General features: G+C 33.9%; 2 protein-coding genes across 2 annotated transcripts in view; one reads left to right on the top strand and one right to left on the bottom strand.

The window, feature by feature from the left end:
- Window positions 1-11168, top strand: part of LOC137624942 (keratin-associated protein 19-8-like) — a 67204-nt gene extending 56036 nt beyond the window's left edge. The window contains exon 2 of the mRNA XM_068355873.1: window positions 10808-11168. Coding sequence (XP_068211974.1) covers window positions 10808-11035 — 228 coding nt within the window. The 3' untranslated portion in view covers window positions 11036-11168. The remainder of the gene's footprint in view (window positions 1-10807) is intronic.
- On the bottom strand, window positions 2699-3614 carry LOC137624937 (keratin-associated protein 19-8-like). Its single transcript, XM_068355868.1, has 2 exons — window positions 3514-3614; window positions 2699-2992 (listed from the first exon to the last, which is right to left on the bottom strand). Exons 1-2 carry the CDS (start codon window positions 3520-3522, stop codon window positions 2768-2770), a joined length of 234 nt encoding a protein of 77 aa, XP_068211969.1. The 5' UTR covers window positions 3523-3614; the 3' UTR covers window positions 2699-2767.
- Window positions 11169-11561: the final 393 nt, after the last annotated feature.

Here is an 11561-nt window from a genome sequence, read left to right as displayed (position 1 = left end):
AAAAAAAAAATTGCTATGGCCAACAGTTGTTCCCTCTCCTTAAATAACAGTGACTGCTATTATTATTATTATTATTATTATTATTATTATTATTATTGTTATTATTATTATTATTATTTTTGTTATTATTATTTTTATTATTATTAATATTATTATTATTATTATTATTATTATTATTATCAATTGCTAAGTGACAACCCTAGTTGGAAAAGCAGAATGCTTTAAGCCCAGGGGCTCCAACAGGGAAAATAGCTCAGTGAGGAAAGCAAAGAAGGATAAATAAAATATTTTTAGAACAGTAACAATATTGAATAAACATTTCCTATATAAACTATAAAAACTTTAACAAAACAAAAGGAAGAGAAATAAGAATTTCCTCAAACAAGAAAACTCTAACCCAAGACAGTGGAAGACCATGGTACTTCTATTCTGTGTACTTCTATTGCAGTTACTCAAGATGAGGAGGAACCATTTTTACCTTAAGTAACTTAATATAAAAATGAAATCATGAAATCATTACCCGCTGTTTAGCAAAATCCTCTTGTCTAGAAGATAAGTTTATGCAACTGTTTAGGTCCAATATAATTCGGAATATACATTTCAGCCATATGCTTCTTCCCAAGTTCATATCTAAAGGATTTATCACTCAGCAAAATAGAATATATTTACAATGATCACATTAGGCCGAATGAAAACACAGATAGATTTTAATAAAACAAGAGAGCATGGAGGCTTTAGTACCGGGAATTCTACAACTGACCATATCCATGTAATTACTATCGAATGGAAAACTCAAAAGATTATGACCAGCCGCTATGTATGGCATTTGAAGACTACGAGAAACCTTTTGATTCTGTCAAATCTTCGGCAGTAATGAAATCCCTTTAAGGAAAAGAATAGATGATTCTAATGTTTGCTCCACATAAAGAGTTATCCAACTCTTGCGTGAACGGATGACGCTCTGTGTCTCCTCTCTTCACATTTCATAATATACTTCGTGTATTACAATGCCTTGGAAGAAGCCCAATGAAAAGATCTAGAGTACCAAGCATGTAGGATATCCTGCGTATCCCTCTATTCTATTGGGAAGACAGCAGCCTCAACGTCTTGAATGTCACTCTCTTCTGTGACGTCAAAACTGGTAGACCACCCATGTGCTGACAAGTGTTTAATTTCATTCATAGCCTTTCAAATCCCTTTCACCATACTACTGCACAGCTACTGATGGTGATGTTCATTTAGCACGGCATTACTAAGGATACCAAGGATTGGGTCTGCCCCTGTACTTTCCTCAACGTCAGTGTTTTTTTTTATGCCCAGATTCACGTTCACATAGTAGGTCCCCTACCCACATCACAAGGACACTGTTACCTGTTTACCGTCATTGACCATTCCACTAGTTGGCCTGAGGCCATTCCATTGGAAATTGTAACATCAGCTTCATATAAATCGGCCTTACTCTCAGGGTGGATAGCAAGATTCGGTATTCCTGAGCATATTACTTCTGTCAGGATTACCACTTTCACCTTTCAATTAAGAACATCATTAGCAAATCTCCAGGGCGTCACCCTACATCAGACAACCGCCTACAACTGTGATGCCAACGGAATGGTTGGACGTTTTCAGCACATCCTTAAGTCAGCTTTGACTCCAACTTGTTTACTCAGCTTCCCTGGCTGCTCCTGGGACTAAAGACCACTCCTAAAGATGCCCTGGAGGTCTCAGCAGCTAAAATTGTGTATGGCAACCCGTTGGTCATCCCTGCCGAATTTTTTTCTGTCTACAACCTCCTCCGATAATCTCCAGTGCCAACATCACGTTGTAAGAAAATGTATTCCTTGCCGCCAGAGTTACAAGCCCCTAAGCGAAGCAACACATACCGAGAGATCCTCACTCAGGAAGGCTCGTTTTCCTGGTGTAACGATACTAGCAAGCCACAACTAACGCCCCCTTTACACGGGCCCTTTCCTAGGGATCTGGCGTACCACAAAGGCTTACCTAATGAACATTCGTGGCAAAGAAGACTTGGAGTTCATTGATAGCCTAAAAACTGCATATCTCTTGCTAGATGACCCACTTATAGTACGCTTCTCTAGAACAAGGATCCCTATTTCCCATGTATGTCAATTCTAGTACAATCACTCAAAACTAAGGTCCTGACCTTTTCATTTACATTGATAGATTTCTTAATGCAATCATCCATAGAAAATCAGAAGCTTCTGTAACAGACTCAGTTTCTTTAGGAAGGATCAGCCAAAATTAGTTTAGTCGTGTATCAATAACCGATGTCCCTTTAACTTGAATCTTGACGTCTTTCTGGAGAGTCACTGTTAATATCAAAGCAAAGAATACTATTGGCAGACCTAGCAATTATTATGTTACTTTAGGAGATAAAATACTAAATGAATTAAAGTACATTAATTGTAAATTGCTGCCAGAAGGGAGAAAATAATAAGGGTAACTCCTTGATTATTCATTAAGCTAAATACAATGACTGAAAACTATGATGATTCATTATCATTGAAGAAATGATCGGTAGATGTTCACTTCTTGGACTCAATACTTAAGTAATTTGAAATCATTCAGTATTTTGAAGGAGATTATCGGAAAAGAATGATGCATTAAAAGTTATTTAATACGAATTAAGTTTTATTAACATATATTTTTTTTTTTTTTTTTTTTTTTTTAATGGGAGGCCGTTTCAGCGAATGTTGTAAAAGAAAGTTTTTCATGAAGGAATGAATTTCAGTATCTTCAGGGAAAAATATCAGCCGTAAAATCCAAATCCGCCGTAGCTGCCACCAAAGCCTCCGAATCCTCCTCCGTATCCGCCGTAGCCAAACCCAAAGCCATGTGGTCTGTAGCCATAGCCGCCGAATCCATAAGGACTACCTCCAAAGAAGAACCGTCTGCTGGGTGCAGGTGCTGGAAGGGCTCCAGTCACTTCCATGAGGGCAAAAAATGCCACCAACACCAAGAGGGCAACACTGATCTGCATAGGAATACAGAAAAGGAAATCAATTTCATTATCATTTTGTAAGAATTTATGTTAAAAATTATATGCGTTATATGTTGATAAGTAAATATTTAACACACGCACACACATGCAAATATGTATAGATACATGAATATATATGCATAGATATATAAATACACACACACACACACACACACACACACACATATATATATATATATATATATATATATATATATATATATATATATATATATATATATATATATATATAAATGTGTATGCATGAATGTTTCCGAGGATATAAATAACTCATTGTCATGAAAAGGATATATCCTGCAGTGAATATACCTTTGGTTCTTAACACATTCAATGACAATAGTATTTGAAAATAATGATCCAGGATATAATTGATTCTGTATAATTTGTATTTGTATTCCTCTTTGAAAAACCGGAAAATTAATATTCGAATATCATCGACGTTAGATTAACCTTTAAAAGTTTCAAGGTGAGATAACATCTTCTGATAATCTTACCGTTCTCATGATGAATAGGATTTCCGTTGTTTCCTTTACTGATTCTGGAAAAGGTTTACTTCTGCTTCACCCGACATTCTCTATTTATACAAAGCACGATCCAATCCGTAGAGTTACCAAAACCTCTATATTTGCAGCAAGATTCCTTGCGTAAGAATGGGAATCACAGGGTAATACCGGGCCCTGCCTGTCCTGCAAGATTCTTGCTGTCGCTTTTGGCATTCCAGACTTTGCCTTGCTCCTATTTTCTTTTCTTTTTTTCTACGCAGCGTACCTGTCTGGTGCGTGAATCATCCGGTCTCCTTGGGGATGTTCCAGAGTTTAACGGCATTTTAACATTGGAGAACCACACTTAAAGAAGCGTCTTTCTTGACTAATTTTTAATGTATTTATTTTATGTTTTGTCTTTGGGTGTGAATTAAGCATAAGGTAGAAATGTTTACATAAACACAAATAGAGGCTTTAGTCCTATGAAAAAGAATGAAAATTATTAGACATTCAGATGAAGTGTAAAAAAAGAAATTTTCATGAAAGAGGCCGGGAATAAAACAAAACTAAGTAAAATATGAAACAGAGGAGATACGAAGCAGAATTAGATGTATGGAAAGATATCAAAAGTCTCTAAGGGATTGAAAGATTTTTTTTTTTTGTTGAATATAAAATGGAGAGAAAAAAGACGAGAAGAAAATGTATCTCGAAAGCAAATGCAAAGAAGAGACATAAAGAATCAGAGGAAATTGCAGCAACTCACTATTCTACATCGGAAGAAGACTGAAGATAAACAGACTTGATTGAGCAATGATGAAGTTTAAGACTTTTTTTGTGAATCTTAAAGTCATTTTCAAATGTAACTTTGGGTTAATTATTGCATCAATTTAACAGGAGTGCCATTGGGTTTCTAAGTTTATCGTAAATTATGAACCGAATGACACGGAAAGGTTTCCCATAAATAGATGAGAGGAAAGTCTGGTCTCTTGTCATGAAAAATGGGAAACAGTATTTTAATCATGAAGAGAAAGCCAAGTTTACGAGGTAAGATGAAAATAAAATATTTTATTAGATATTTGAAAGATTGTAAATGGATGGTCACTGCAGGTTGCAGTGGTATGTAAATAGGACTTATACTATTTACTGGAGGGATGGAATATATGGAGAATTCCTATGGAAATTCTCATGATGGCTGACTGGGTTAGCAATTATTTTGTGATCTCCGATGGAAACCTTTGAGAGTATTTGTAAGAGGAGGAATTTGAAAGGGTATGTTCTAAGGTGGAGACAAAGTGAGGAAAAGAATTATGCTACATTAGTCGTGAATAACTCATATAAGGAGACAAAGGAGGAAAATGTCCAAATACACATTAAATTTTTGCTTTCAATTAAGTTTTATTAATAATTCAGTAAAACGATAAAAGTCAAATTTGTAGGTTGAACACTGAAACAAAATGCTGCTAAGTTAAAGAAAGTGTCATATACCACCAGGCTCGCTTACATCCCCAAGCTTTAACTCAGACACACAACTTTAGACCCTGACAATATACAAACTTGTATCTTAATCAAATCTAATAAGGTTGTCTCTATTTGAAATAGAAATGTTCTGGTCTTCTTTTACTCGACGATAGATTTATCAAAAGGTTTTTATCCATATTGTGGTCACATAAATTCATGTTTTACAACGTTTGCTTTTATATAAGTTTTGTCCTTCTCATCACAGTGACTCTAGAGGAGATCTTTCCTTTACACCTTCTTCCCTATTCAACCTCTATTTCCTTCCTTAACCCCCACGACAAAAAGAGGGGAAAAAATTCTGCTTGTCAATGTTATTGGAAATATTTACTTTTGCATAGGAGTACCAACAGATGTACAAGGTTTTCCTTAAGTACGCATAAGGGTTATGCATGTGCATATATATATATACATATATATATATATATATATATATATATATATATATATATATATATATATATATATATATATATATATACATATATATATATATATATATATATATATATATATATATATATATATATATATATATATATATATATATATATATATATATATATATATATATATATATATATAATCATTTTTTTGTTGATGCTTATGTGAATTGGGACATATTCTTATTTTACTTTTGTGTATTATTTTTCAGCTGCGTATCTTTTTACTGTATTTCATGACCTGATCTGGATGAGAGTGCCTTTATATATCATAGACTAGAGGCGGCAAGTGCACATATCATCAGGAGGGAGGAGCTAGTTGTGTGAAGTAGTGTCTTATGCTCTTTGAGACAACCATCTACCATGTGAACTTCTCTTATTTATGGTACATGGAGAACATTAACCTCTCAAAAGGTACCATGAATTTCGGGAATGAGACAGGAGTGAGAGACTAATGTGAAAGAAAATGTGAATCTTCCAATGGAAGAGATTTCCCTAATTCAGTCACCTCGGCACATTAGGAAAAGTGGAATGCTTTCCTTGCTTCATTCAACGGCCAGTCCCGTCTGAGGGTCTCCCTGCTGCACAAGTGTAATAACCCAGTTTATATAATCAAAGGAAGGAAAACTCTAATGTGTTATTCATGTCCGTAGTGATGTACCTTATATATTGACGTGTATATGAATATATATATATATATATATATATATATATATATATATATATATATATATATATATATATATATATATATATATATATATATATATTATACTGTATGGGTCCCGAGTCTAATTACCCAAAAATATATTATATGATTATGACTCTTTGGTCTGGTCACTAACAAAATATATTATACTATGACTCTTGACCGGGAACAAAACTTATAGTATTATAGATATACTACGACTGGAAAGTTAATTAACTTCTCGAATTTCCTAATTAAATTGTTTGCTTTTACATTAAAATTGTTACACTTTAAAACATTAATGCACGAATTCCGAGACCATTAAATAACTCCCAGACAGCAATATATAAAACACTGAATATCTAAAGGTCTCTTAAACACACTCAAAAACCAAACGGGATAATTATTCATAGGTATTATTATCAATTATTTAACTCTCACTGTAGTTCTTAACAGGTATCGATTGGGACCTAGACTTAAATAGTGATAATTGGAATAATACACTCATTACAAAAATAAATATATTCTATATATATTACAACACTAAAATTACGTCACTAATAACTAGACTTGAAGTATTATATCTGAATAAACTTTAAACCTCAGAAAAGAAATAATGCAATGAACATACAAATGCTTGAAATGATTCTGAAAACAAAAATACAATGTTTAAGTTTGACTCTAAATGAATAAGAGTTAACCAGATTACTTTACAAACCTATCCTGCCTACAGGGCAGTTATACAATGCCAACACTCACCCCTAATACAATGAATTAAATAATCACATTTTGTCTTACGTGACACATGATTTGCTTTGGGGCACAGAGTTACTTGGATAGGACACACTTGAACGCACTGAACACTTTCGACACTAAACTGGGTTACAGGCGTGAATGAGAGAGGGAGAGGGGAAAAAGGATATCTTCTGGTTGCAGTTTTAATTCGATCTCTATGTCTGTCTGTCTCTGACCCAACTTTAGGTCCTTATATATTAAATTTTGGCTAATTCCAGAAGCTTCCAGGATTAGGTTCTGGTAGGATGGGGGTTGTGCTTTTCGTCAAAGTTTCCAACTAGATAACAATGCCAAGAGGCGAAATCAAGGGTTTTAGGCAACTCTCAGACACACCTCAACGCACCCGTGAGACGACTTCCCAGCTAAATCCGCCCACCTATTGTTCACGAAATAAAAAAAGGATAACATCCTCTCACCAGGCATCTCAAATTTTGAAACATATGGTAAAGAATATTCCAAAGCACATGTCACTGAACATTCTCTCTCTAACATAATGCAATACATCATAAAATATAAAAGAACTTTACCTAAGCCCTTGCTCTAATCTCGCATGAATCCTACAAAACTTTCAGATAGACTACGTAAGACTTCCTAGCAAACATATGTGAAATAAAAAGGTTAATTCTTAAAAAAATACGTAAATTACATATTTTAACTTAAATAAAGAATATAATGAAATTCATGACTAAAGTCTTATGTAATTTACATAAATTACTTATATCTACATGAGAGGGGCTCATTTTACGGGCTGGGTATCATCTCTTCAATGCACAACTGAAAAAGATATATGGGACATAAATGAAATTATCAATAAACTGCAATATTTACTTTACACTGCACCAGCTTTGTAAGAATATATATATATATATATATATATATATATATATATATATATATATATATATATATATATATATATATATATATATATATATATATATATACCCTGGATGTTTCTTGTGGGGAAAACATTTTGCAACCTCTGAATCAATATTATGATCCTGACTAACGAAAAGGGGAAATCACAGGAAACAAAACCCTCCAAAAAACGTCAACTCTTATTAGGGCAATCATCCCTTACACAAGAACTAGTTATAGATTCTCATAAAAAGTCAAGGAGGCAAAATTCCGGAGAGGAACCGGATTATTCTGGCTACTCTATGCAAAGACCTTACATATGCCTCTGAGGTTTCCCACTTAGATCATATTTCCTTTTGAATTGCTACTAATATTGTGCAACTGTTTTCAATATCATCTCTATCCTGTTCTTCAGATCCAACATATCTCTGTAATCTTATCTTATTTTCTTTTTCTCTCAGGAAACAACGGACCATTTTCTACAAACTTGACAAACGATAATTCTGTGTTGAGGAGCTTCTTTTGCTTTCAAACCACTGATCCATCCCATTTATAACTGACTTAGCTAGGAGTAGTAGAGCATTGACAATAAGTAATTTATTTCAAAACTACTACTGTCACGGGCAGGAAAAAACTTACTTGGTAACCGCCTCGTTTTGCAGTATTCTAAATTTGTTGGATTTCAGTAAGGGTACAAAACTTTTCCATTATATTCATGTTATTTCTAATAAAACCATTTTATTCTGATATATATGGAAGCTTGGGTATGACAGGTGGAGGGTTATTCAAGTTAGACTTTGGGATTTTGGAATCTCTGCAACAAAATCTAAAATCATAGTGTCTTGACATTAATTCTAAATGGTTGACTATTTTTTTTTTTTTTTTTTTAATGAATCAATAATAACCCTTCCTTGCAAATATGTGTATATTACTTCTGCATAAGATTGTCTCACCCTTTTTTTTAAGTAAATTTATGATCCGGCTAATTTCAGGATTCACTTCTCTCTTTATTCCCTCCAGGAAACATACCTTTACAACTTCATTCTTATACAGAATATATTCAACACCAGTCAGCTATCCATGGAATTTCCAAATGATATTTTGTTTTCTAATTTTACATATTATACTTTATCCCTCATAAAAGAATAAAATCCCATTTACAGCACAGTAAATCACTCATTTATAATCTCTCTGAATTTAATTTCGCATATCTAATCAAATATTTTATCTTAATATTTCCTCGGAAGCGACACTTTATTTTGTACTTAATATCGTCACAATATCCTGTTTCCCATTTTTTCATGACAAGAGACCAAACTTTCCTCTCATCAATTTATGGGGAACCTTTCCGTTTCATTCGGATTACAATTTGGGCTGTACTAAGAAAACTAATGGCACTCTTGTTAAAGGGATGAGTAATTATCATAATTTTCCACTTGAAAGGTCTTTAAGACCCACAAAAAAAAAAAAAAAAAAAAGTCCTTAACTTCACCATTCCTCAATTATGTCTGTTTCTCTTCAGTCTTCTTCCTTAAGCGTCGATGTAAAATAAAATGCTGCGCTTTTTTCTAAGGATTCTCTTCATATATCTCTTCTTGGTTTTTAAAGATTTAAAGGCCCCTCATGAATGACAGAGTGAAGGGACGATGACATTGCCATGTAAAGCAAGACAATGCCCTAGACACTGACCATATAACATATGATCAGCGCCCTGGTCACTCTCCACGCAAGCTTGGACCAAGGACGGCCAGGCAATGGCTGCTGATGCCTCAGCAGACAGACTTATAGGATCCCCCAAACCACTCCCCCATCCCCACGCTTAGTTCACAACGATGGTGATGTTGCAGAGACCATAGGAGCTTACGAGTTTGAGCGAGACTCGAACCCTAGTCTCGCAATCACCAGGCAAAGACGCTACCAGTATATTTTCTCCTTCACTTTTCTCTTCCCTTTTAGTCTTTTTCAAAAAAAAAATAAAAAAAAAAAGTAAAACCTATTTTCTATTGAATTTAATTTTGCTTTTTACTTCCTCTCTTTCATCTTCTTAGTTTTATTTCTTATTCCCTTTTTTCATCCCTATGCTGAATGTGTAATAGTTTTCATTCTTTTCCATAGAATCAATTACTTTAACTATCTTTATATAAATAATCCTTCCTTGTTTTTAATTCGCCGTATAAATAAAAATCAGTCAAGAAAGAAGCTTCTTTAAGTGTACTTTCGCAATATTAAATTACCGTAAAACCCTAGAACCCGTTCTGCGCAAGGCTCCATTTGATGCTCGCACCAGACACCTACGCAGAGGGAAAAGAGAGAAAGAAAGAAATAGGAGTGAGCCAAACTAGAATGTTAAAAACTGCCGCGAGAATCTTGCAGGACAGTTGAGTTCCGGTTTTACCCCGAGATTCCCTTTCTTACGCAAGGAATTTCTCAACGATAAAAACAGTAATACTTTATGAACACGAAATTAATATATGTTTTTTTTTTTTCTAATAGTTAATCTACGATGAATTATCAATATCTTAAATAATTACATTTGGTAACACAAACCAAAACAATAATCAAACGTTTTCTTTGCCATTAAAAGCATAAATTCCTATAGTATCCAGTGGCAAAAATAGAGGTCTTGGCAACTCAGCACACTGGATTGAGATTCGTATAAATAGAGAACATCGGGTTAAGGAGAAGAAGTAAACGCTTTCCAGAATCAGTAAAGGAAGCAACAGAAAACTTATTCACCATGAGAACGGTAAGATTATGAGGTTATTAAGAGATATTATCTAGCATTAAAACTTCATAAAATCTCTCTCTCTCTCTCTCTCTCTCTCTCTCTCTCTCTCTCTCTCTCTCTCTCTCTCTCTCTCTCTCTTATATATATATATATATATATATATATATATATATATATATATATATATATATATATATATATATATATATATATATATATATATATAAGTTTCTACATGAAGAAAATCAAATTGATTTCTCTTTTGACTCTCCTTTGCAGATCAGTGTTGCCCTCTTGGTGTTGGTGGCATTTTTTGCCCTCATGGAACTGACTGGAGCCCTTCCAGCACCTGAACCCAGCAGACGACATTTCTTTGGAGGTAGTCCCTATGGATTCGGCGGCTATGGCTACAGACCACATGGCTTTGGCTTTGGCTATGGCGGATACGGAGGCGGATTTGGGGGGTTTGGTGGCGGATATGGTGGATTTGGAGGATTTTATGGTTGATTTTTTCCCTGAAGATTTTGAAAATCAAATCAGCTATGGCCTTCAAGATATCATTCTGAAAAATCTTTTGCAGAAACAGTCAAGGAATCATTGTGTTTATGTAAATAGAAAGTCTATTATTTTCATATCATAATAAAACTTTATATTTTTCAAACTAGTTTTAATGTGCCCGTTTTTCCTTCCAATATCTTTTAAAATAGTGATGAATGTCAAATCTTTGAGGCAATTTTACGCAAGAAGTGAACATCGACCCATCAGTTATTCTTTGACAATGTATTGTTAGAGATTTTATCAGTTTCCAGTCCTTGTATTTAGCTTTTTGATAAATAAGGGAATAATCCCTTTGATAGTATTGCATTATTGTGAAAATCAGTGTGTTAACAATTCTATTCAATTTGTTTCTTCTTATTTCCAAAATTAATATATAAATTCCTAGGGCCAACACTTATGCCTTTGCTTGGATATTAACAGTGACTGCTAATCAACGTACAGGAAGTTTTCGTGTGTGCTTCTATTGCAGTTCCTC

Source organism: Palaemon carinicauda, chromosome 31, assembly GCF_036898095.1.
Source record: "Palaemon carinicauda isolate YSFRI2023 chromosome 31, ASM3689809v2, whole genome shotgun sequence".
Classification (NCBI taxonomy): Eukaryota; Metazoa; Arthropoda; class Malacostraca; order Decapoda; family Palaemonidae; genus Palaemon; species Palaemon carinicauda.
Note: the sequence above shows the minus strand (reverse complement) of the source record. Positions and strands in the feature narration are given on the sequence as shown.